Source organism: Temnothorax americanus, unplaced genomic scaffold, assembly GCF_048541705.1.
Source record: "Temnothorax americanus isolate GAGA-0224 unplaced genomic scaffold, ASM4854170v1 Scaffold20, whole genome shotgun sequence".
Lineage (NCBI taxonomy): Eukaryota > Metazoa > Arthropoda > Insecta > Hymenoptera > Formicidae > Temnothorax > Temnothorax americanus.
The window spans coordinates 3484416-3512003 of NW_027509339.1; the positions used below are offsets into that span (position 1 = coordinate 3484416).

General features: G+C 35.0%; 2 protein-coding genes across 2 annotated transcripts in view; one reads left to right on the plus strand and one right to left on the minus strand.

The window, feature by feature from the left end:
* The window catches only part of Dpr1 (defective proboscis extension response 1), a 319413-nt gene that overhangs the window by 98135 nt on the left and 193690 nt on the right, over positions 1 to 27588 (plus strand). The window lies entirely within an intron of this gene.
* On the minus strand, positions 16627 to 27532 carry LOC143897481 (E3 ubiquitin-protein ligase MARCHF3-like). The gene is made up of 5 exons (XM_077406178.1): positions 27339 to 27532; positions 21930 to 22055; positions 21127 to 21248; positions 20517 to 20644; positions 16627 to 16794 (listed from the first exon to the last, which is right to left on the minus strand). The coding sequence occupies exons 1-5, from the start codon at positions 27530 to 27532 to the stop codon at positions 16627 to 16629; spliced, it is 738 nt and encodes a 245-aa protein (XP_077262304.1).

Consider the following 27588-nt stretch of genomic DNA (forward strand, 5'->3'; position numbering starts at 1 on the left):
ATTACCATCTTGTTCAGATATTCTTTGTTGGGTCGACAATATATTATTTTGAACCTTAAGGCGAGTATATAGAATCCAACCCCAAACTTTACACAATTTTGCAAACGCATTATGTATATGTTGTCGTGTAACCGATGTAACTAATGTAATCATCAGTGAATGTATCACTTTTCCGGTCTCAAAGTTCATCGAACAGAAACGAGATGAACTCCCAGAGATGCGGTTGAACGAAACACTCACGTCTGTTGTTAAATTACAGTTTACCAAAATTAGACGGATAAATGTGTAACGCGGCGTCGTGCACCAACGCTATTTTACTTTAGTTTAATTACCGGAGTTTCTATAAGACAAACTTTCCTCGACATTACTTCGCAGAATTCTATATAGCTACAATTTCGTTTGTTACGTAACAGCATAATGCAATGGGCCCTGGCGTGCCAGACACAACGCCGACATATTCACAAAACTGTCAATTAATTATCATATTAAATTACGCTTCTCTTTTACTCTCCCGACAAACTATATTACTTATCTTTTGATAACTTATGTAATGTGGATCAAAATATAATCAATACAAATCAATATTCTAGTTTTATTTAATTTTACAAAATATTTTAGAAAATTTAAAATGTTGATTTCTAATTGCACAAAGAAATTATTTGTTTGAGCAATAAGACCAATTTTCGTTAATATAATACACAAATAAAATTGTGTTCAAATATGAATAATTATATAATTTCAAACAATAGCATGAAAATGCGTCTATATCTTAAATATAATCACGTGATTACACACACACAAGCAGTAGCAGTGTAAACTAATACTGTTATATTGTAATTTCGATTTGTACCTTTAAACCTATATTTTTTTATTCCCTCTCATATATGAAAAATTTTAATCAATAAATGTATAAAATGTAAATATTATATATATATATCAAGTTATATTTTTTTTTATTTCGCACTTATGCTTTATTTACGCCACTTCTGTTTTAAGCGCCTAACATTAGTGTCAAATGATATATAGCAATTACGACAGATTTGACCAGATGCTAACCCGCGACGCTCTAATTAGAGGATTGTTCATGGACAAAAAATAAAACATGTCACAGACGTATAACGTTTCGCAATGACGCCGCGTGTCGCTACATTTAATTATAACCCGGAAAGCCGCATGGCCGGGCCATTAAAAAATATCTGCAGTTATGTACACGCGCGTCTCGCGAAAAATAATGAAAAGCTCTGGGAATTGGAAAACCGGGGCGTCGCACTAATTTATGGCAATCGATGTGCGATATGGCGCACGGAACTGCATTTGTGATGAATCTAATGGCGATTGCCAGCGCTCGAAAACTAAAATCCTTTCAACATTGCAAAAACCATTAACCATACATACGTTGTGTGTAAAATCTGTGCCAACGGAACTAAAATCATAGTGATAACGAAGCCGATACATTTGTGAAAACCGCTGTAAATGATATGATATCAATAGGAGCGATTTAACGTTGTCGTGTTTCTGCTAATGCTATACGACATTACGATTTATGTTTATGGAATAAAGGTTTATATAATATAAAAACAATAATAAATATTTATTCGCTAGAAAATATCCAATATGTACACAAATATAATCAATTTTATTGTGGTAAACAAAACTAATTGTGGTAAGAAAGCTGAGGTTAGTACAGAAAGCAAAATTATAAAATAATTCTTTAATCATATAAAACAAACTTTTCCCTTATTAATTATATTTTAAATGTAACGTACAATTACATCAAAATAGAAGAGAAATGTTGTTTATTTAATTTAATTTATATTGTTATTTAATTTTTATATTAAAAAATACTTTTTAAAAGCAGCGAATAACAATGAGGACTGCGCGATCCATAAAATTTCATTTGCAAAATGAATCTCCATGCATTGCGCAACGATCAATATGTAATGTCGCAAGTTCTCGTCGAAATTTCACGGAAGTCGCGGAAGTCTTCGAACAGCCGAAGTTCCCCGAGCAATCTCCAGTCTCGAATAATACGAAATTTCCGCGGGGGCGTTAACAAATGTCGATCTCCTGTGACGCACATTTTCAAACGTCGAAGATCTCTCCGAGCATTGCCGAAGCAACGTTGGATTGGAAAGTTTCCAGTGAAAATTCTCTAGTGCGCTTTTGCTTCTTTCCCCCCTATCAGTCGTATATCGATTGAACGAACAAACCCCGATAGCACCAATATCCTATATAAATATTCATATAACGTCCATAGGCATTCTGGACATAATATGGACATCCATAGGATATTGTGTGCTGTCTGGGGATATTTAATTTATTTCATCCACGACGAATACGTAACACACGCGTTTACACGTATACCGTGAATCAGTGTTTGAGGATCCCGCAGTAAATCGTCGATCGAGGGTCTTGCGAAAAACACCACCGGCCCCATCGATTTTGAATCGTATACGCACTGTACATATCGTTTACGTATAGTATTCGAACAAACTGACGAAGCATGTTTTTGGTTTGCTTGTTATGTATTGACAGTGGTATCTGCAATCGCTGAACTATTTTTTTTTTTGCTGACTTTTCTAATCGAATGCGATATAGCTTTTATTTATTATGGCTATAGTGCGATTCGGAAGAGATACACAAAACGATAATACATATATCAATTTTTCAATAATAAATGTGATAAATGGGACAATATTGCTCGAAAAAACTCAAATAATTTTTACTATGAAATTTAATAAATCAAGGAACTAAGAAACTTTGAGGAATTTTAATAAAGTCAAGATTTTGTCAAAGTAATATTTTACAATCAATTATAGATGCCAATTTCGGTCGGGCTGGATCTTAATAGCCTATAGAATATTTCTGCATTGTAATATTTCGTTGTTTGTGCAATTTATTCGTAGTCATTTGTAATAAAAGATAATTCGATTCGGCTTATCATACGTACGCTTTCCTCCAAATGTAAACTTGTCTAACGTAAGTTCCTTCGATCAAAAAAAGAAACTGTATAATGGTAGTTTTAAGCGGTGGGTAAAAGTGAGATTAATCGGAATGTGACTAAAGCAAGGACCGATTTCTTTCCGCACGCAAGCCCGCTTAATTAGAAAAGTTTCGACTTTTACTTTATTGTTGGTGGAGCAGCGGTGCACGACCATCGACGTTTCTCTAACGTCTTCGATGTGCGATTGTCCGTCAACGCGCTTTATTTTCCAGAATTTTTATTGCCTGGTCGTGCGCATCTATAATAATATAAATATTTTCACGAGACCACGGCGCCGTTGAAGAAGTAAGCGTGAAAACGCTGTTATTTTATAAACATTTGGACTTACGCATGAATATTTAAACTCTCACGTAAGCGCACCGATTTCTATGTAAATTGAGTAGCAAACATATTCCGGCGTGAAATAAAAAAAAGAATAACACGGTGGCAATGTATACATTAGTGAACAATGTTTATTCCGTTCTTCTGTGCGAATAAATGATTCCATATTCTCGCCCTTCCATATTATTGATTTTGTCTGACCTGTTTCAAATTGCCGTTATTGTCGCGCATTATAGCATTATCAACGAGGTAATTTCAATTCTTGCTCTGGCCTAATTAATACGATTATTTCATCTTTTTTTCGCCTATTATAGATCTTCTTTTATGATACCATTCTGTGCATCTAACAAAATTATTTACATTCTAGATTTATTAAAAAGTGATACATGTTACTAAAAAATTGTATAAATACATTATCGTATAAAAAGACTAATTAAACCATAATACAAAAGATATTTACATTTCCAGTTTATATAAGAATAAACTCAGATTCACATAAAATTTTATATTTTTACATTTTTATCTTTAAGATCGATTATAAATTGTAAAATTCTATTTAAAATCTGAATAAAATGGAAACTATTCTGCAGAATTTCATCAATTCCTCATATTTTAAAACATACCTTTTCCTTCATCTATGTATAACTTTTACTTTACAATAGCAATTCAGAAATTGCTTATATATATTCTCGCTTCTAATATAGAAAAGCCGTCAAATTAATCCTAAACTCCGAGAAAATGCATAGGACGAGGTGCATCTATAGTCTCATGAATATCGAATAATCTCAAATTACCCAGTAAGTACTTAATATCGGTCACGAAGGCAATATCGGACGCACGCGCACGCTACATCGAGATTCTCGAGAAACGAGATCTTGCGAGAAATGAGATCTAGCTTATAGTCCGTTCGTACGGACCTAGCACACGCGCATACGCGATCAGCCTTCAATTTCCAATTGTTCGAAATAAGTCGTCTATATAAACGGTAGAAACGATTCCACCGCGCTACAGTCGTGTGCAATTTGCGATAGAGAGCATTAAATTATTATTCCTGAACGCATACCGAATAGAAACACGCGCGCACGCGCGATGGAATGAGAATTATGATTTCCACGTATATAGAGTGCAAGGTAAAACGAAGATGATGCACTGGACTCTGGAGAATCTTTTAAAGTCGTAATGCATATCTCGCACAGACGAAGAAACGATTAAGGATAAAAATCTTTTCTACGTTATACCGGACCGACCTCGAATGCTAAACTTATGACGAGCTGCGATCTGGTTACGCGTAGGAGAAACGCGAAACGGAAAAGAGTACTGCAGAAACTCCGACAAAGGAGAAAATAATACGTTCTACCTCCGGCGAAGTCGATAAGCATCATTCGTGCCGGCGCGGTGGATGGGAATAATTGGATTGTCTCCCTTCATACATTTCACTTTTATTGCCGTTGAGTACAGCCAGTCGTACAGCCCGATTCAGCCTGACACTCGCGATTAGAGCTACGAGGAACTCCAACGAGAGGTCCTTTATGCGCGCTCTCAGAGAGATAATGGGAAGTGCATTAACCGCGCGGCGCGTATTTGAAGACCGCTGTCATATTCCCAACGATTCGTCTAATTTATTCTAGTCTAAAGTATTCTCTCGCATTTTCTTACCAAAATAATCCATCGAGCAAAAAGTCATTTATCTAAAAGCTATGCAAAACAATTTTACTGCAATGCGTAACTAATAATAGTTTTATGGCGAGTAAAAGAATCTCTATCTCTGAGTCTGTAATAAAGAATCTATATCAAAAATATATTATAATAAATGAAAATAATAAGTATTATAATAAACTGTCACCGAGAAAAACGAATAAACTAACGTTTGACGTGTTCTGTTAACATGGATATATAACCGCGGATGTGCAGCAAAGAATGATAATTCCTTTTCAGAGATCATTATGATATGGGAAATGGCGGAATAATGCACGCGCGCGAAAGAGCACAGAACCTAGTAAATAAATCGCATTATTTAAGTGAAACGATCCATGTGCCATGAACTCCAGCTTTTTTGTTAGATTATTTTGAAAGCTGCGAATTCCCATAATAAAATTCGAGAACGATAAAAAGTCCGGTAAAGTTTGCTCGGTCTTGCCGAACAATCGCCTTTTCATGCTACTTCAAACCGCAAATTGTAAGACGTGCTACGATGAAGTCACGTGCGCTATATATGCTCGCATTCGCGAAGATACGTTCGCAACCCGCGCCGAGCTGCGCCTTTCTTGTCTCGCAGCCGAAATAGGGAGTCGCGCGAGAGTTTGCAACTGTGTTCGGTTTCGGAACCGCGGCAATAGTTGTCGAGCCTCACTGGAAATTCGGTATTCTCTCGCTTCTTGCACGCTGCCGCATCTCTCGCGTATACGATGGAATTTCGAACCTTGCGTTGGCGCAACTTTAGTCAAGCCGAGCGGAAACGGGACTCCGAGGATGTTCCATTTTGCAGGGCATCTTCCTATCGTGAAGCGGCGCGTATCGCGATACTTTATAGAAGGAACCGAGGACGACGCGGTGTTATGGGATCACGAGTGAGTCGTGACGCTGAAAAGGAAATGCTCTATTCGACGAGCAACATTGTATATCTCATAAAAATTCGATTTTCTAAACCGAGAAGTAGATACCGCATTATTGTCAATATTTTTCATGTGTATTCAAAATCACTAAAATATTATAAAGGTAAAATATAAAATAGCAACATTTTCTTATTTATATTCCTTTCGCATGAATTTATAGTATAGGTATATATCTCATAATTTATTTTCAATATTTTCCAAAGCTTTTTAGGATCTACATATAATAATTTGATTCAGTATATTGGAATCTCTCTTTCTCCAGTTCTTCTTTATCATTTATACATATAAAATTTAAAATTATTTAAAAAAGTAAATTTCAAGGTAGCAAAGTCACAGAATTATATATGTATTATGTATACGTCATCTTTAAAAATGGAAAAGTCAGAGAAATTATCGCAGCACACTTGCCGAGAAATTCTCTGCGGACTGCAAAAACTCAGCTCCGCATTTTTCTATTTAGCTGCGAAAGAGGTACGTTAGATCAGATGAAAATGAGTGGAATTACATGCAAAGGTTTGCACCCAACTTCTCATTTCGCGTACTTAACTTCGCATTTCATATAAGTTACAGAGGGAGTGCATTAATTTCAGCAGTAAAGCAAAGAAAAAGTAACTAAGATAACCATGCTCTCTCTACATATTTTTCTGCGTTCCGCGGAGGCTTCTTTTTGCCTCAGATAAAAGAAGTTTCCGTCCTTTACCCTAAGCAAGTCGCCTGAGATAATCGGCGATCAAGTACATGTGACCAATCCACTTCCACGACGTTGCTCTCGACGGGAACAAACGACATCGTTCAAAATGATAGATGCGGTCGAGCGTCATATGAAGTAATATTGCGTCTATTATTTTACGTAAAACATTTATGAACATCATTGCACGCGTGTACTTCTAATATTTTAGCAATCATGTCACGCGAAAAGATTACAGTTTTACAAATAGTCCTTTAATTGTGGTTCAAAGTTTCTTTTACACGAAGAGTTCCTCATAATAAAAAATAATAATGATACAATCAAAATATTGTAATCATATCATCAAGCAATTGTATTTATTAATACTAATGTACTATTTTTATAAAATGTATAATCGAATTTCAGAAAAAAACTCGAAAGGTTTATTAACATTTTGCTATTAGTTTCAAAAAATTATAGAATTAAAAGAAATTGCATTCTTTTTTAATTATAACATTTTATTATATATGAAAATTGTCAAAAAAAATGTTTTTAAATTTTTTCCTATCGCGTAACAATTTATTTGATCTCATAATAAAAAAATAACAAATGTATACTTAAAATAGAAATAATTGTTATTAAATAAATTTTCATTTAGTTCGCGTATAATAAATTTTTCTTGTTTACAACGAGTCAGTATCTTTTTAAACACGATTCGTAAACCAAATACACTGCGGACGGATGCAGCAAGCAATCAACCAACTCCTGACGAGTCCGTGATTGCACGTGACGAGTACAGATGAAAGCGCGTGTTGTATGTAATCCAATTCGTTTCAGATAAATCTCAGTTTCAAGTCATATCAAGCGAATTAATCCGCGAACGTAGCTTCGGTTTCGAGTCCGCGCTGATGGCTTCGGCCAAGCTGCTAATTAATCGCCTCCGTGCTTGCCCGTGGGCAAAAAAATCCGCGATAAATCGAGCCGGGAGCAGTCAGGACTTTACTCTTTTTTTCTCTTCTTATACGCGCCATACGTCACCATAAGCGTCGAGCATATTTCCCGGCTCGCTCGGACCGGAGGTGAGCGAAATCCATTTCGTCGGCCAGTAGTCGAATCTGCGAGTCAGTCGAGAGAAATTATGCAACGTGTTCTTGCGCCTGAACGGGCCTTCATTAAATTTATATTGTGCAACCTACATATATTACGACCTACGACCTCGTCCTACGTGATCAAAAAATTAATATAACGAACTCTAAAAAATTTGTAAAGATCCGGACAAAATTCCGACATATATTTAATCCACCGTCAAAAATGCTGCATATCTTTTCATTTTAATATGATTATTACAGTAAAATTAAACTCATTTTAAAGAGAAATAAGCAAAAAGATAAGATAAAATATCATTATTTTTGTTACTGATATAATTTCGATAAAGAATGTGTTTTGCAACAAAAAAGAAAATCTAAGTGAACAAAATTTAATTGCACGCATAAATAGTATGCCTTTTACATTCAAAAAAAAAATTTAATTGTTAGCTGTGTACACAATTTTTATGACAGTCATAATCGTTAGTATTATAGCTAAATATTATCATGTTTGTAAAAAAATAACAATTTTTATACATTTTTCTTCCAAAAAAAATATAGAAAAATCGTTATTTTTTAGCGCTTCAAACCAGGTGGTTTTCTTAAGCTCTCACATAAGGTAAACTCGGCTAAGATGGCCATAAAGGAAAGATGGCCAACCCATCATGTTCTATCAATCTAACTCATCATCTAGTATCGAATAAACATGGCCGGGTTGGCTATCTTTCCTCTATGGCCATCGTATCCGAGTTTACCCTACAAATTGCGAATTTTCAAAGCGTTTCAATTTATTTCAAACTAATAATTATATTAATCAAAATTATAATCTTTAAAATCTTCATGTTCTTTAAAAGAGTAACAGATTCTCCCACGTTTCCATCTATTTAATTGTAAGTAATTATAATGCTGCATTAAAATGACTTGCTAAAATATTCGCGTCATGTCCACATGTAATTTTTCGAAAGAACCATTGTAATGCATACCGCCTTTCTCCGATGCTTCTCGCGTAGTTGTGAAGAAACGTTCGCATACTTTATGCGTAAAACTTAAGCGTGCAGTCGCCAGTGCGATAATGCCGCACGATAAAATCTCTTTTTCACTGTGACATTTTTATACCATGCAGTCGCATATCGCACTCGTAAACCAAAGTGACATTTGACGTTAGTAATAAACGTTCCTGCGACGCCTAGATCGATGAGACAAAATAGATGAGAAGGAGTGAAATTTGAGACAATTATAGCCTTGTTATACTTGTTAACAAATTAAATCAGGAATGTTATAACATATAATTTTCTATACTCTTCTATACGTATAAGATATATTAGCGCATTATAGTCCTATCCACATAATATCTACGGATAAAAAAAGATAAATAATTAGTGCTAATAATCGCATTGATAGTTACAGATTAACTTTCTTTATTTGTATTATAAACAGGAGCGTGATATGCAAAAATACGATGAAATAATCATCATGATCTAAATGACCTAGATGATCTAAAAACTAGCAAATCGACCTAACGTGAGAAAACGCAAGCTGTCGGTACAAATCATTCTATTACAATTGAATCTATTCAACTGACGAAATATATTCACGATTGTCACGCGCATGTTATGTCGCAATTCGGAAAATGAGCCGATTTTAATGGTATCTGTGCTAAACATAGTTAGCGTAATGGATCTTCTTAGATATTTTGTGAGAGATAGACATTTTCTACAAAGCATTTACATTCCATTTAGCTTGCGGCCATATAATGCTTAAACAAGTAGCAAAAATAATTTTTGTTTCATCAACATTTAATATTAAATGTAGACAAGGATATATATAATAAAAATAAACAATAAAATTCATAGGAAATTCCTGTAGCTAAAATGACTTTTTGAATATCAATATTTCAAAACCTTCAGTCATCCTAATTTTACATTTATATCCTAAAATATTTCTAATTTAAGATTTCTCTTCTCTCAATACATTTAAAAATTTCCCTAAAAGTTAGATTTTTGCGCATTAGAAGAGAGATAAGAAAATATATACCATTCCATTGACTATTTAAAAGAACTTACTCGTTATTTTAGAACAGGCATTTGTATTTCGGTAAGGCATATTAAAATTAAAGAGAGTTTCTGTATTTCAGTAACGCATTTTAAATTGTTTGTTGGTTAAATTATCAGCTAATTTCTGATATACAAGTATATTTAATACGGTTAAAAAATTTTTTTTTTAATATTAAGATACTAGGTGGATTATTGCTAGCGAAATAAATCGCCTTTTTCAATGTTTTTATAGCAGCCTAATATATCTCGTCTTCACTTACCGATACTTTGTATTGATCAACCGAGAAGTAACATTGATAGCATACTTCATTCACTTACAAAATTCACTCCTCGAAATGTGAAGGATCTCCTTAAAGAGGGTACTTTATATATAATAATCCTGTCCCGGGTAAAGCGCGAGAAAGAAGCAATGCCTAAAGTTTTGTTGCATCTTTGACGAGATTTAAAATGTTATAGAATGATCGTCATTCCAGATGAATAATTTTAGAACATCTATAATATAATATAAAAAGATTATTATCAATGAGATTCAAAATTTATTTGATCCTCACGATCCAGAATTTCGCTAAAATTGCTAAATATTCTACTGATATTGTAGATTTATTTTTTCGAACGTAATGCGCAATTTTAATCTGCATAATAATATATTACAACAGTAATTAATTTTATATATATATATATATATATATATATATATATATATAATTCTTAATATTATATTCTTAATAAAAATATTTTTATTCTATTTGGCAATTAAAGTAATTTTCTTGCATAAAAGAAAGACCCACTACGCTACGTAAAATTCAACCCTGGTCTCGTAACTTTGATTTATTGACTGCAATCCCAAATTCTTTTCGTTCAAATTTCTCGTCGACATCAAGCCGATGATAGATAAGGGAAATCGCGAGGAAGTAAGGCGCTGCCATTCGTTCGCGATCAATCTGAACAAGTTCACCAAGTCCGAGTATTTCTCGTACCCCGAAGTAATCGGCTATTTCGACTTCGTCCGTACAATCCAATTCTTCGCGTGCATGCGAGGTCCTTTCAAAAATTTCATTGGTCAGCGCAAACGCGCGATATCGTGCCTGCTCTAACTCAGTCGCGTTTTCCATGCATCTACTTCGCAGTCAGCAATATATCGATAATTGGCTTTCCAGATCTCTAGCTTCCTTCCACAGTATTGCAATAAAGCGTATAACTACAAGCTGCACAACTATATAATTAATTTATGTAAAAATATTGTAATATAATAAATATAAAAAATATATATATACATATATATATAGAAAAAAAACAACTATATATTCCTGCGCAAAGTAATTTCCCGGCACATTTTTTTTAACTTTAGACAAAATGTTTGTAAAATAAATATTACATAATAAATATTAGATGAATTATCAAGAGATATTTCCAAAAAGTTATAAGATAGTATATATGTTTAAATTAATGTAGAATGCATTAAAATGCATTTGAAAAAATAATTGCGCTATTCGTACGAGAAATAAAGCTACTGTCAAAAATACTTTATTCTTCTACGGTAACAAAAGCTATTCTGCAAAAGCACACGTCACACGTCAAAAGTTGACAGAACAGAAAGGATATTTACGTTGCATATATGCGCGCAAATGCAGTTGAGGCGCGCTTGTTCTATATCTATATACACTCGCATTCCATATTTTTACCTCTGCGAGAGATAGCAAATATTTAAGACAAGCTTGTTTGTCTTTTCCGATCTATCGCCTACATTTGTACGTCCCCGCTCGAATTCGTTGAAAGAGTACGCATACATTTTCTGTACAATCAAAACTAACTTATTTACTTTCGGGCATTAGTTTATTTTGCAGTATTTTATGCAAACAACTATATACTAGTAATATTAACTATATTCTTTGTATGTAGATTTTTAAACTAAAATTCAATTTTTTATTATCTTAAAATGTTTTTTCTTCAAGTTAATTTAGCTATGTTAAGTTGAAAACGTTTGCAGTCTGAGTTTAATAAAAAACGTTACATTATCTTCTTCCTAAATGTTATTGTTGGGGAAATTTAAAATTCATGATTGTTACACTAAAACTAAATCCTATCCAAAATACATATAAACCCAAGATTTTTTCCAACAATATAAACCGCTTTTATATTCATTTAATCTTTTCTTATCTTATCTTTTCTTTCTTCATTTAATCACATAAAGAACATTAATATGTTTCCTTTCAAATATTCTTTAATGTGCATTTTTCATTTATACGGATACCATCGTCTCGAATTTCACGAGCTTATAACTTACGCAATAAAATTGCGCACTTAAAATTATGTTGCAGTTTCCTCAATCTAAAATGATCGACTTTATGAGGATATCTGGAGCTTCTTCCCGACTGAAATATAATATTTCCTCGCGATATCGAGCGAGTGAGACCGAAACACGCGCGCTCTCAGTACGAACGTAAAGCAACTCTCAGCGGCCAAAAAGGACAGAATTGAATTATCCGAACTTATGCATGTGCCACCACGTTTACACGATATATGAAAATCGCGTGTGCGAGGCTCGTACCCGAGCGAGACAAGCAATCGTGTTAAATCTCCGTAAAAAATCCAACGGATATATATTCAAGAACTTGCGTCTTTTCTCGCGCCTTTTTCCGAGAAAAAGCGTTTAATTTTCATAAAGAACCTAAATTTATGGAACGTCCTAAATTCTAGTAGATACTTTCAAACTTACAATGGTGTTTTATCTTTTAATTCCCCGCATGAGCAAAAGTTATAGCCAATTTTTTTCCAATAATAAATATTATCTCCCTCAAACAACCGCAGGCATAATCGTTTACAAAGCACTGCAGAAATTAATCTTTCAAATTATAATTACAATCACAAAGACAAACAAAATTATTTGCTCGAGTTAACGATGTGAAATTAAATATTAAATCACAAACATCGTGCGCATATCTTAGGTATATATTTTAAACGTTGCAAGTTTCTCGCTCGTAAGTGGAGTAAGCGTAATGATATCTCAAGATCAACTGCGACGTAATTACGAAGAATTTCTGCTTTAATTAGAGAGGATGCATTTTCCAAACAACCTCACTGCACATCCAGGTGTGTTATTTTAACTAAAGCCTTTCTTACACATTTCTTTCCATTTTCAATCTCGTCATTTAACACGGTACCTATTATCAGCTAATGTTGTTAAGCAAAACTTTTGTTTTTGTCAAAGTTCGGTATCACACTGTAAATCCAAGTGTTATTTCTACACGCATAAACGTGTAAAAATGGCATTAAAACGACAAGAAATGTGTAAGAAGAGCTTCAGTTAAAATAACACACTTGGATTTGCAGTGCGCATGGCCCCCTTAAGGTCAAATATGAATATTGAAATTCTCATTATTCGCATAGCCGCGAGCGACCAGTGTAACCGATCCGCACTTTGGCCGACATAATTTAAAGTTTGTAAATTAGCGAGTTAAATTATGGATATGTCACTAGGCATCTCGAGCTGGCCAGTTAAACAGATAGATTGCAAAAGTCATATCCCGTAGGACTCGTTTGCGATGATCAGATATCATCTTTATTCTAGCTGTAAACTAGGTCGTATCACTACATCATACTGCAACGATTTATTTTTCAATACCTGTCCTCCGCTTAATTGTATAACCTCTGTAAAAGAAATTTTAATAAAATTTTCAGTCTTACGTTGAAGAATTTATGAAAGAAAACCCTTGTTTTTATTCTTTTCAACAAATTTTGACAAACTTGAAATCGATTTTTCTTGGAATCAATTAGATTTCGAATTATTACAATCGTATAATACGACAATATTTCCTTTAGTGGCATTTTTATTGAGCTAAAGGAAAAATTTTCAATAATTTCATTACATAGAAAAACTTAATTGATACCGTTTTCTACTACGATACCAAAACACAAACTTCAAAAGTTATTTTACCAGAAAAATATTGATAGGATATGACGGATAATGATAAATACAAAGTACAAAAGTCATCAACTCGTGTTCTCTCTGCTCGCAGCTGTTAAAATTCTCGAATATGTTGCGATAACTAAAATTGTAATATCAATTGCAACTTTTATTCTGTGCATTCAATTGAGAAATAAATTGTTTCTAACTTTCGATTATCTGGAAATTCTAGAGAATTGTTCAGCTTCCGATAAGGTCGTTAGACGTTGGTAATAAATGAGACTAAATGTAGGTCGGGACACCGGGTTCTTCATTTTTCAGTGCAGTCGGGAGGCGCTTAATATCATGAATCTCCCCAGTGTCGGACAAACAGGGACAGACGCGATTCTCCGCAATTAAACAAGTCGAAATGAATATGAAAAAGGTGCTAACTAGAGCAAAGAAAAGTTTTCACGAAATGGCCACGCTAGCATGCTGGCCTCGATTTCAGAAATTATCTTACTCTTTGTAAACACACGAAATTAACTTCTAGTTAAACTACTTTGATCCTCCTTCACAATTAACAAATTTCACGAAAGATTATAGTGGATCATAGCATTACGTTATTTTAACAAGCTTGATCGTAATTCTCATTAACATTTTGAGAACAATATTTAAGAGAAGACTAATTGTAAGTGGATTTTCCCGGTACAAGGTTCTTCAAAAAATATTTTACACACCTTCAAGATAATAAGTAGAACGATTCATCAATAAAAATATTGGAAGTATAATTATTATTTTATATATGGGGCGATTTATTGTACTCTTTACCATCCATAACATATATAATTTATCCGAATTATTATAAAATAAAGAGCGACATATAGTTAAAATAAAAAACTTGCAAATATAATTCTTTAAAAATAAATTCGAGATTAGGCGACCCAACTGGCCAAATTCTATTTATTTGTATAAACATAAACCTTATCTCGTAGCCGTTAACGTGTGCGTGCAATGAAAATCATGATAGTTGATACTCTGGTGTTGCTTTAAGAAAAATAACATATTCCATAATATGTTATACGAAAAAATACACACACTAAGATGCACGCATAAACATGAAGCTAGGGCGTATCATTTACTAATTTTTTGTAAATAGTGCAAAAGGAAATCTATTGCACTAACATTAATACGTTCTATTTTTCTTTATTGTTTATTTATTGTTTATATATATCAAGTTTGGAATCTCTTTACAACTATCTCTCTCTCAAAACTTTTAATATTACTTTTAATATTAATTTAAAAAAAATTGGTACGTTCTAAAAACGCTACACAATAATATGCTTAATATGAACTCAAATATATGACATACAAGCTTTAGGTATTTTGATCTTTGATCAAAATATAGATCATTCACATATTATAAATAAAATTTTACCGAGAATCACGGAATTGCTTTTTTTATACGTCTATTCAAAAGCATTAATTTCCTAAAAAAATCTTCAATATTTCATAAAATTATTGAAACAGAATTAACATCAGCACTACAAAACCTCTTCAACGTCAAACACTCCGTTTCATTCGGAACTGACCAGACGATAGTCAATGCCTCCCCTCTCTCCACCCCAGCAGAGCACTGTAATTGGTTTGTCGCAGCTTAACTAACTACCGGATAAAGTCACCAGTAACGCCAGCATTTAAGCGGGGCTTACCGCTACGAGGCGAGGCGAGACGAGATGTTTACTGCTAATTGCGTGGCTTTGGACTTTCGATTTACTTAAATTTATGTCACGGACGTGGAGAAGGCAGGGCGTTAAAAAATTTCCTTCCAATTGGTTTACACACGTCTATTTTTTAGGCTCGCAAAAATCGAGAATGACGTTTTTTCAATCTGACAATAAAGTAGAGAAGTTCTTTGGCAAAAATATAGTCTTAAAAAAAAACTTAATTTCGCGTTTTTTTTTCTTGTGTCTGCTTATTTTTCACATTATATATTTCACATTATATGAATCTTTATATTAGAATTTTATCAGACTGAAATTAATCTTCAATTACAGTTAAGTAATTAACTCAATAACATTAGATTTAAACTTACATCGCCTTTAAAATAGCTTATACGAAAGTTTAACGATACCAACGAATACACACTTTCTGCAAATTAACTTTAAAAGTTCTTTACTCTATTATGAGCCTTAACTCTCTCTTTCTGTCTTGGTTTAAATATAAGGAAAGAAACATTCGCTAGCAGTAACAGACGAAGGAACAACGAATAGAATATACGATAACGCTGTAATATAAATAGTTGGCATCATGCCCAGATGAGTTAATTGCTAGATCAGCAGTACCTCCGCTTATTCACCGCGAGCTCTTGGCCGGCTAGCTAAATTCTTCTTGGCAGAAAGCACGCGTTTAAATTCGCAAGGTATTTCTGTTTAATGTACCTGGTGCGCGCGCGCGCGCGCGTTCAGATCTCATTTGCGCGATTAAATCTTGCGCGCGGCACGCCATGAGAAATGCGGAAAGTTCTTTTTTAAGAAGGACAACGTACGCGAGGCGCACGAGCAATCAGCGGCGAAAAAAAACGAAAAACAATTTACCGCGATTGCATGCGTCGACACGTCGCGCGAGTCACGCGAGTTTTTTTTTCACACCAGGAAGACGGACAGGATCGAATTCCGTCGAATGTTGAAAGGTTTCGGAGAAAATACGCTTACTACGTAAATTCGCGTGATAAAAATCGGGGTTAACGCGATCCAAGGAATCGGGATTACAGTTCTGACTGTACAGAATAATTACACAGATAACGAACGACAAATATAACTGAAAGATTGAATAATAGCGCGTGATATATATGAGTCAGCTTATACGATACGTTTTGTTGCACAAGTAACAGTCGTGTTTATTTCATTCATTCGTGATTTACGTCCTGAAACTTTCACAGTTACATTTTTATATATGTCAGCCGGGCTTGCTCTCACTTTTTATCGACATACATTCGCTTTATGACGTATCGACCGCGGACGTCGCCGTCATCTCCCTCGACCCGTCGTGACTCTCGTGGTCCTGAGAGGACTCGTCCGAGGGACGACGATGAAGCAATTGAGGATCCACGACAAGTCTGACATTGACGGTGCTCTTCCACCACCTGTACCACGGCGACACCTGGTCCTGAAGAAGGAGAGACAAATTGTGAGCGAGCGGAGAGAGCCCCCGGGGTCACGGCTGTTCCTTTTCCCGCCGATTTAAATTATCCGGCCAGTTTCAGTTGTCAGGGGCAAAGGGCAGTCCACTCGATAAATCAGGCTCGAGTGACGCGCCTCGAGTGCCCTCCGACGTGAAAAAGAGAGAGGGCTAAAGAGTGCGAGGTACAATCGAAAACGAGAGAGAGAGAGAGACGCGGATTCGGAAAGTGGCGCGTATTCGCGATTATTCTTAATTAAACACGACGTCCGACGATTTCGATTCAACTGCAGCGATTTACAACGCGACGGGACTGACGGTTTTATTTAAAACTTCACCATTCTATCCTCCGTACGCAGAGTGCACTCTGCGCTTCAAAGTGGTCGCAGGATCTTTTGCGAGGATTAACGAGGGCAATCGGTGACGCGCGATTCGTTAGACTGCTTTCGGATAACCCGCCGCGGCAAAATATCGCGCACCGGACGAATCATTTCGCTCGCCCATCCTCATTTAGTACAGCCCCTGGTTTTCAATAGTACAGCAGAGACGTTAAGCGGCATGAATAATTCTTCCCCGGGATCGAAGGCGCACTTTGTTCCAGGCGGAATAATGTATTATAGATTCTAGTGGCTGATAAATCTTTCGATTTATCGACGACATTGATCTGTACCGTACCAAGAATATACGTATACTATACGTGACTAGACTACCGCATATATTCTAGAGTTATACTGGCGCAAGATATAGTGGTATACATGATAATTATGCTTCTATGAATGAGACATAAATAATGAATTAGGAAACGATAACACAATAGAATTTTTAACTTTTGTAATGCTGTAGAAAATTATCAGCGAATGAATTCATTCAAAGCTAAAAAGTTTTTAAAGAATTGATTAGTGGTTAAACTGTGGAAACATCCATAAACTACAAATGATATCTTATGTAAGTTAATAAGTAAAATAATATCAAACTTTCTTCTTATTTTCTATTGCTAATTTTTGTTTTTAAAATTTTTTCTGTAAGAGTCCCTGATTTAAACATTTAAGTTTTTTTAATGCAATTGTCAAAATGTTTTATTTTTATGTTAAGAATCAATTAAAACTCCCATTAGATATAGCAGAGAAAATTGTTGGTACGATAATCTTATTCAATTTCATATTTGCATGCGAAAATTTAACGATATCCATATTCATGTTTGAGATGATGCCAATGACAATTAATTTAGTAACAGCTTTGGGGCAAGATAATCAAACTCAGCACTTGCCGACAGGCTCCACGGTAATTAACTATATATGATTTTAACGAGCATTAGCAAGCATTTTAGGATATATATAAACAATCGCCGTAAATATTCGCCATAACAGTCACGAACGGAAACTCTCGTTTAATTCACACCGACACCGACGTCATAAAGATTATGATCTTCATTCCCCTAAGGAGGGTAATATACATAAATGAAAGTTAACCATTAAGTAAACCGTACAGTAAAATAAATGCTTGATGAAAGTTCGCGAATTACAACACAATTTTCCAGTCATCGAGAAAAAGCGTTAAAATAAAATGGTTTTCCTATTGACCAATCGCGTTATTAAAGTATCATAAAGAAGAAAATCGTAAAACGATTTTCGTAAAGATATAAACGCGCGACGTAATCTTTTCTGAGGTACGCGCGCGGTATTTTCACGGTATTTTCAAACAAAAAAAGACTTTATTAGCCAGGTTTCCGATTCGCTCGCACCACACCTTGCATCGTATGTATTCTTTTTATATCAGAGAGCGTCGTGTATCTTTCGTACTCTTCCGGCGCGGAGTGCGTTCTAACACATTTGTTCCGAATCGCTCGCCCGTATTATATCCGCGCATTCGAGCGTCGGGACGTCGTTCACCTGTTTAACCTTTGCATCGTGCCTTAAGGTGATCCTAAAGCTGTCTGTAATACCTACACTCGTTTTTAACAATATTTGCTTCGTATAAAAATTCTACAACTTGATGTTACAAAATGAGGGTGCAGGTCCATTCAGTAGACATCAAGAAATATCATACCGTTTGTAATAGAATTAGGCTGAGACTCCAAACAAAAAAGTTAAGCGAAAAGTACGATACGTTCACGTAATGATGTCTAATGGACCTGCACCCTCATTTTGTAACATCAAGTTGTAGAATTTTTATACGAAGCAAATATTGTTAAAAACGAGTGTAGGTATTACAGACAGCTTTAGGATCACCTTAATGCGTCCGCCCCGAGCGTCGCTATCTGGCCTGGCAAGATCGCGCCGCATAAACGTAAACCGCGGCACGACTTCGTCGTGCTGGATGCGACATAAAGTCGATGACCCACAAGATGCATACTGATGCAAGTTATCCCGAGTACGTTACTAGTCGAAAGTCCGAATACTACGACTCTATATTCTTACGTTACGACATGCGTATATATCTCGGTCAGATACATTCTTCGAAAGATATTATGCAGTAAATAACTCGCGCGTTATGCACAATAAGGCATTTCTATAGCTTACCGCGTGCAACCTTTCAGCCGAAGATAGTGCAGTCTAAACTAAGAAAAATGGCCATTGTTTCAAACTCGAAGCGTCAATAGGTATTAAAAGTTATGGGTATTACAATATATATTGACTAGACGTCCAAAGTATATGGAAACTTACACGTCTAACTTGTGATTTCTAAAAGAATAGAAGCGTTCATTTAGGAGTTAATAAAGCCTTTGACAAAATAATATACCCTCGATACAATAAAAAAAAATCTACTATTTCTTTAAAATACTTCAACTTCGAGCCAAATCTGTTACATCAATATGCAAAAATTTGTTAAAAAATTAAATAAAAATTATTTCAGATAAATTAAAAATATGAATATTATTTGAATAAATACAAATTTTATCTTAACATGTTCACGTATCATGTTATAAAAATTACATATTTTAGTTGATTATATTAAAAGAATAAATCCATTTAATTTGTATCGTATTACATGACACAATTTATACCTATGTTCATTTGAACAAGCAAAGCTTTATCGCGTTTATTTTTCTCAAAATTAAATTTTATTTACTGATATTTAACTGTAAAGACACATTCGGTTCTTTGAAGAAACGACGTTTCAAATATTAATCTCACAAATATACAATATCGTACCATATCATAATATTAGTTCCATTTGTTTCATGTATGCCCGCATCGTCAATATATAAGGTAAACCGATAATTCCATAAATTTTAGCTTTTGATGAACTAATCCATGTAAAATTAATAAGATATTCGCACAAATTTATATTGAAACATTTCCAATGCATTCTCAGTTAAAAATATGGGACATGATATTATATTCATATCTTTGTAATATTACATAATTAATTAACAAAATATTTAATAAAATGATTTCAGTATTGTATAAGTTATTTGATGCGACATCTTTCGTTAAGCTAATTAATGCGTTCAGTTGAATTTGCATGTATCGCGTATTTCTATTGAATATCAAACAATAGAAGTGTTACGTATAAAATGAAAGCATCTGTCCCGATTATATTTTAATTCAAAGAAATAAATAATATTAAGCCCTGTTTTATCGCGATATTGTTATCTCTTATATAAACTAATGTTTATTCTAATTTGTTCTTATTAAATGCAATATATTTTAGCGTTAGGTAATATTAGACTAATAGCTTAAGGACAAGTAAATCGAGAGCATAATTACCCTGCAGAGCAGGTAAACTGTGGTGCCATAGCCTAATATCACGATGGTCAGAAAAAACCATATCGCTCCTCGCGTCCAGAGCTTGGAAATCCCGATCTTTTTCCCTTCAATGATAAAGTATCGCATACCTGCAAAGTTACAGCGGATAACAAGTACGTATACTCAGTTTGGTGTAGTTTCACAAAAGTGCTTGGAACGCTTATCGGACGGAACTGAGATTGTCTTCGTCAACATACGATTTGAATTCTCTTTCACAATAGTATATCGCGTTATTCCGTAACAACGAGATGTTATTTTCTCTGTACTTCTAACAGAATTTTGAAATGCAAGAAATATGTATGTAAAATATATATATGAGTGTTGAATGTTGATACTACACTTTATACAATTCCGAGTAATAATTAAATAATTATATATTCTACAAAATATTTTTTAGACTTCCGACCTATCAAATTCGTTACGCAATGCATCGAGCAAGTTCGAGAAATATATGTGAAGTAATATCCAATATTTGCATTGATATTTCTGCACATTCCTTGGTACTTGGCAGTTTATTTGCTTCATCATAAACGGGGCGACCGTTTCCATTATATGTAAAAAAGCCACTCACCCAAAAGGCATACCGCGGTTAATCCCACCGTAACGATAGTGAGTAACGTTAAGATGAGCAGGTCTGATTCTATATTCCTACGATTCCGCGGATGGCTGATCCATATCCTCAGAGATTCTGGCCTGCAGGTACTCATAAAAATGATAACTATGCGCGGCCGGGTACGGCCATTAAGATAAAAGCTCAAAAAATTCATCCTTAGAGGATCATGCGCTTATCACAAAGAAACAAAATGCTTGTCGGTAAACTATACAACGCGATATTAGAATTATGGAACATAATTTATTTTTACAGTTATATAAAATATAAAATATAAAAATACTATTTTAACACTGCTTTAACTTATATAAATAAATAAAATTAATATTATTTGATGATAAACGTCTTGTGAAAAAAAAACGAATTTATTTATTATTCTAATATCCAAATATGCAAAGTTAAAGTGATGGATCATACGTTATTTTAACACATAAATCACAATGCAAAACGTTGCAGTTTATCGTCGATATACGATGTTCCTAGAGCAATTTACTCGATACATCATTTTTGATGTTCAAGTTTGCTCCAAATTGCAACCTAATCGACTCACAGTGAAGAAACAAATTGCACAGAAAAAAATAAAAAAAAGAAATATGATCGAGATCAATTCATCGCAGAAACGAGAATAATGGGCACGATATAGCGGAAAACGAAATAAGGAAACGCGCCGGTGTGCGGAGAGATCGAAATACATTTCAGGTGCTTGAATTACATCTAGCTTGAAAGTGCGCCCTCCCTCGCTAACCCGATAAATGAATGCTCACCATCGATAACGAGGCGTCTCCACGGCATTGAAGTAGTACCGGCACAATTCGCAGTAAGTTCGGCACGACTGATTCAGCCATCGTTCCAGGCAGGACAAGTGCACGTAAGCCAGCGTGCCCTTGCACCTGGAAGAGACACGCCGCGTATATATATCGCAATATTGTAATGTATTGCGGTGACGCACACACGAAAGAATGCTGCGTGATTTTATCAATGCAAAAAGACAACGGCAAAGAAATAACGTAATGCCGATTACGTACTTCTTTGTGGAAAACAGAATTTTATTTGTGTTATTTAAAGTCGCGGAAATTCGATGAATTGAGTCTAGACAGGAATCCGAGATGGGATTGTAAGGAATAGAAACTAAGTGGCTTCGTTGATTCTTTCGCTGCGCCCTCGAATTCGCTCAGCTGTTTCCAAGCAAAAATATATAGCAATACCGACGCTTACTAACTAGACTCAACTTAAAAAATCTGCACTCGGAAAAAATAGACTCCATCAGTCTCGTTACGAGAAATATGCATTTAAATTTTAATATAATCTTTATAAAATAATTTAAATATGTAAAATTAATAATTTTCAAATAAAAACGCGACTGCTGAATTAGCAAATTGATTAAAATTTCTCTCGCACATATATTTGTAGAAATAAAATTACACAAGTGCACATTATTGCATTCCATATGATCTGTCGTTATAGAAAATATTAAACCTGTTCATTCGTGTTCGCTCGTGAACGCATCATCGGGAAATGCATTCCGCAATGGAGAACATAAGAAAAATAAGTTATATCCGATTCCTCATTATTCTCTACTGCTCTACCGGACCGAATGCCTATGGCTTCAAAGTAATATTCGGATTAGAAAAGATTTCCGTAAGTTGGAGAATTATGAAGGGTAAACGCATGGGAGATTTGCAGCGAGCCGCTCTCATTTTTCACGTACTTCTTCAAGCACGAGTTGTGTGTCCTTAATCGCCGGAACACGTTCCTCGAACTATTCACTCATTTACGCCTTTCTACCGTCTCTCGGTGGCGCCGGGCCGTAAATGAGAAAGAGAAGGGGCAAAAGAGAAGCGAAAGAGAAGTTTCCTTCTTATATAACGTTTCGTTTCCTCGTCCCTTCTTAGCACGATTCTCCATCTCACAGCCAACGCGAGAATTATGCGACTACGTGAGGTCGATTTCGGTGCCGAGCCGCGGAATATACTTCATTCGACGATAGAGTCACGACGTTTCGCTTTGTCAGCCGTGTTAAACGACTGCTGTTCGCTGGGTAATCTCGTTATTATAAACAGCACCGGCAACTATCACGACATGCTCCTCGCTTCCTACGCATCCTACATCTGCGATGTATGCAGCAGCGCGCAAATTAGTTCGAACGAGATACGGAAGTCAGTAAACCTGAACTGTATAACTACTGTTGCACAATATAGTGATTCTGAAGACAAGTTTATGCGTTAAAGTCTCGTTAATGTGATATCAAACTCGTGCGTAGATCTCCTTGTCAAACAAGGGAAATAACTACACGCGACTGAATGCAAAATATTTAACACATATGGTAATCTCTAATTATTTCAACTATTCATCCGTTATAACATGGAAAGATCGCGCGGACGAATGAAATGTTAGAATATTATTTTCTCAATAAATGCGGACTTCATAAAGGACTTTAAGGGACTTTACTATGATATTTCATAATCTATAACATTACATTAGTTTCACAATTTCAGAACAAAGATATCAAATGTCTGCCATAAACCTTGATTGATAAGTATTATATTGATCCAATTGTCAAATATATTAAAGACATCTTCTACAAGTTTAAAACGAGTTTAAAATAACAGAAAATTTCTCAACGGACGAAAAAATATATGCGATGCAAAAGAAAAAAAAATACGCGGCGCGCGATGCAGCGAATAAAACATTTCTCTTTTATATGATTTGCTCGCCCCGTGGCTCACCGGCGTCATAAACTTTTCCCTTTGGCAGCACGACGGTGTACATGGACGATGATTAGCCCGCGTATCCAGCAGCAAAACAGTTATCGTCCGATGAAATTTATGCCGCTTTTCTTTCGCCGCGGAGTATAGCTGCTGCGTTATGACATCAGTTTTGCGATTGTTTCGGTGAACAATGCACGGTATGTAGCAGAATCTGGAATACTCCGTCAGCGTCGAGTGCGATATAAGGAACAATATTAAACGAGAAATAATTCGCGAGCAACCGCTAGGAAAGTTGCCTGGGATCGCTCGGAAAAATTTCAACTCAACCTCCGATAATGAAACATTTTAAACAATCCACTGCACCTATCCCCGTCGCGATCCTACCGACGTTTTTAAACACCGTAATACTGTAAGTTTACAACATAGCTTCATTGTTCAGTTAATAATTGCGGGTACAAAAAGTTTTTACACACATAATACAGAGCATAAACAAGATGCGTAAATAGATATGATAAAGCAAAGAATGGATGATATTAATATCTGCCTGACAAATGTTTCACCTTCCATTTCCCTCAACTAAAGACGAGCAGGGGTAAGAAAACAGATTTGCTTACTCGAAGAAAGGGAGAAGTAAAATCGAGCATTCGTACTCTCAAACGCGTTGCATTTGGCGGTGCGCGGCGTGATCTACGAAACTACAGATGTTTCCACTACGAGGGGCAACCACTCCGCTTTTCACCGCATAAATAATCGGTCGCATCAAAATTCGCGATGATTCATGCACGCGCCGAGTCGACCAGATTTCTCGTTGGATGCCACGGCATTTACCATCGCGCGTCTAATGTTGTCGTGGTAATACGAAAAGAAATGGGTCGCGAGATATAAAACGTAGCACGTAATCGGGAATTCTCGCGAGGTCCTCGTGAATTAAGCCCCTACGAGCGAAGAGGGCGCGGCTTAGGTCGTTAAGTTGACGGGGCAGTACGGACGTCTCTCTGCAAAAACGATAAGGGCACGATCTTACCAAAACGTTAAATAAAATAATCGCGAAGGCTGCTGGAAAGTAAACGTGAGGACGCGACGCCTTAAAATCAAGAGATAATCTAATTGGATTATCTTCTTTTTCTTCTTCTTTTTTCAAGAAGCTGTAAAAGTCGTCGTTTGCGACTAAGAGAAAATAGAATTATGATCAGTTACCGTTCGTTAGAGTCAGGTTTTTTTTACTTTTTAAACCTTGCAAAATTATCTAGCTCTGCGACATGTAAATTCGAACGTATGACAGACAGTAACAGAGTTTCAAAGTAATGAATCAACTCAAGATATTCCAAATGTCTTTAGCTTTCCAAGTATATAACTAACGGCTAGTCCCCCGTGATATTTCACGTGGTGATTGGATGACGCAAAATGATCGTCGCTTAATTGAGCTTTAACGTTAATTAATTAGCGCCTGTCTCCCGTCTCATGCTTGCGCGAAATTAGCATTTGTCGTTTTGCGCGACGTACATTGTGATAGATGGTGAAGAATAGGCTATTGGGAATCAAAGCAATTATAATGCTTTTCTCCGTCATATAGTGACCTATATATATATATATATATTTGTTTAATAACTAAATTTATTACAAATCGATGCCCACCAACTTAACTAAACTTCCAGCTTGAAATAGTAATAACTGAGCACAAAGCCTCTCACATTAAAGTTTACTTAAAATAAAAGCCATTAAAATTAGCTTAAAATGAAGACTTACTCGATTTATACTTATTTTAAGACTTTATACTTCGCCAAGTAAATTCTAAACTAGTGAAATTTATTAAACTCTCAACACTGTTATATTTCAACCCCGAAATTACCGCTCTAATTCTGGCGTGCAGTTGCAACTGTTTTAATTATTATAGTATCTTTGAGGGTCATTGTAAAATACTGAATGAAATAAAAGTCAACTGTACACTATTATAAAACTAAAATTTGTATCTTACATTTTAACGTAAATTGCATCAAATAGCGCACAAAACTATTATTGCTAGAAAATATAATAATTCATGTGCACCTATTTTGTATTTTTCACATACGTCAATCTTTAGCACATTTTTTTGGCTATATGTATATATTGTTTGAATAAATCAACAGAAATATATCCGAAGCTGAATCCACAGGATTTAAATATCGCGATGTTCCGCCATTAATACGTAAACACTTCCCGTTCCAGTGAACACCACATTTTTCTCGAATTCTATTAAGTATGAAAGATGGGACGTTCGTAAGATGGCCGAATTCTGTCCTAAATCCCGGACCATAACTATGTGGATGATACATGTCGTTTTGCCATGGCGATAAAGTTTTCGAAATCGTAAATGCACAACTGCATTCTTTCTGCACGTGACATTACAAGCAACAAGCGATCTTTTTCTTAAATTCGAAAATTTGTGTATGATGTATTTGAAAAAGTATTACAATTACTCGTATTTACATACGAACAAAAATTTCAGTACTACAAGAAAAAATTACGCGTGCATTCAGTTGTTTTCATTGTAAATTAGTTTTTAACATGACAACAATATCATTTTAAATAATAAGTATAAATGTTTCAAAATATTTTTTAACTGCTGTAGTAATTTAGAGCACGTATTGACAAACAAACATGCGATTATTTCAGTACAGAATAATCGAAAACGTCTGTCTATTTTAAAATTAGAAATAATATTTTGTGTAATATATACGAAATAACGAAATAATTGTAATTTTCTTCCCTCCTTTAAAAGTAATCTATTTTTATATAATAGAATTGATAGTATGTTGGAATCACTCAATAACGTCATTAAACAATTTAATCTAAGGTTATTCTACACCCAATTACGGTTCTTAAATTAGTTCAATTACAGTTCTAAAATTAGCGTTCTACCTCATCTCTAAATACGTTTGTGAGTCTCATCTATATTGTAATATACCTATACATACATAAATCATAACTTCAAATATATCTGGCTTTGGAGTTATTATAATCCACATGCATACATGTATATTACTGTATTCTATATGCACACAAACTCATACATACAATGTAAATTTTAGTTTAATTAAAAAAATATATAGTAAGATAAATTCTCTTTCTTTTTTCTTCAAATTGCCTCATAAATCTTCAATCAGCTATAATATTATATTTCATTTAATTTAGCAATAATGCTATGAAAAAGGCGCTTACATCAAAGCTCTCAACACTGTCGTAATTAACTTTCGTTTTATAAGTTATCGCATTGTGTATAATATTTAACAGTACTGCCGGACAAAACTCTATTATTTCTTTTTTATTCGCCCATTACTTTTAATCACTATGTATTTGATCTTATTGTACCGTTTATGCCATCATTTCATTAAAACAACTATTTAAATAAACCTTCCGAAATTGAAGTTTCGTCCGTTATGCAGTACTGCATCTAATCAAGCTGTGAAAGAGCGAGTATGCATTTACCTACAAGGGGAAATAAGCGGTTCCTTCACCGTGTTTGTGTGACATATTCGGCAAACGCTGGACCCGACCGAGATCAGGCTGCGGGTAAGCCGATGCTGTTGTCCAACAACCCCCGGAGACACTTGCTGCGTGTCGCGGCCATTTAAATTGCAGGCCGAGCCCTCGGGAGCCATGGCCGATGGCGGCATCGGCATGCTGCGCTCGTGATCCAAGTTAACTGTGGACCAGCCAGAGAGAAGGACACACACCA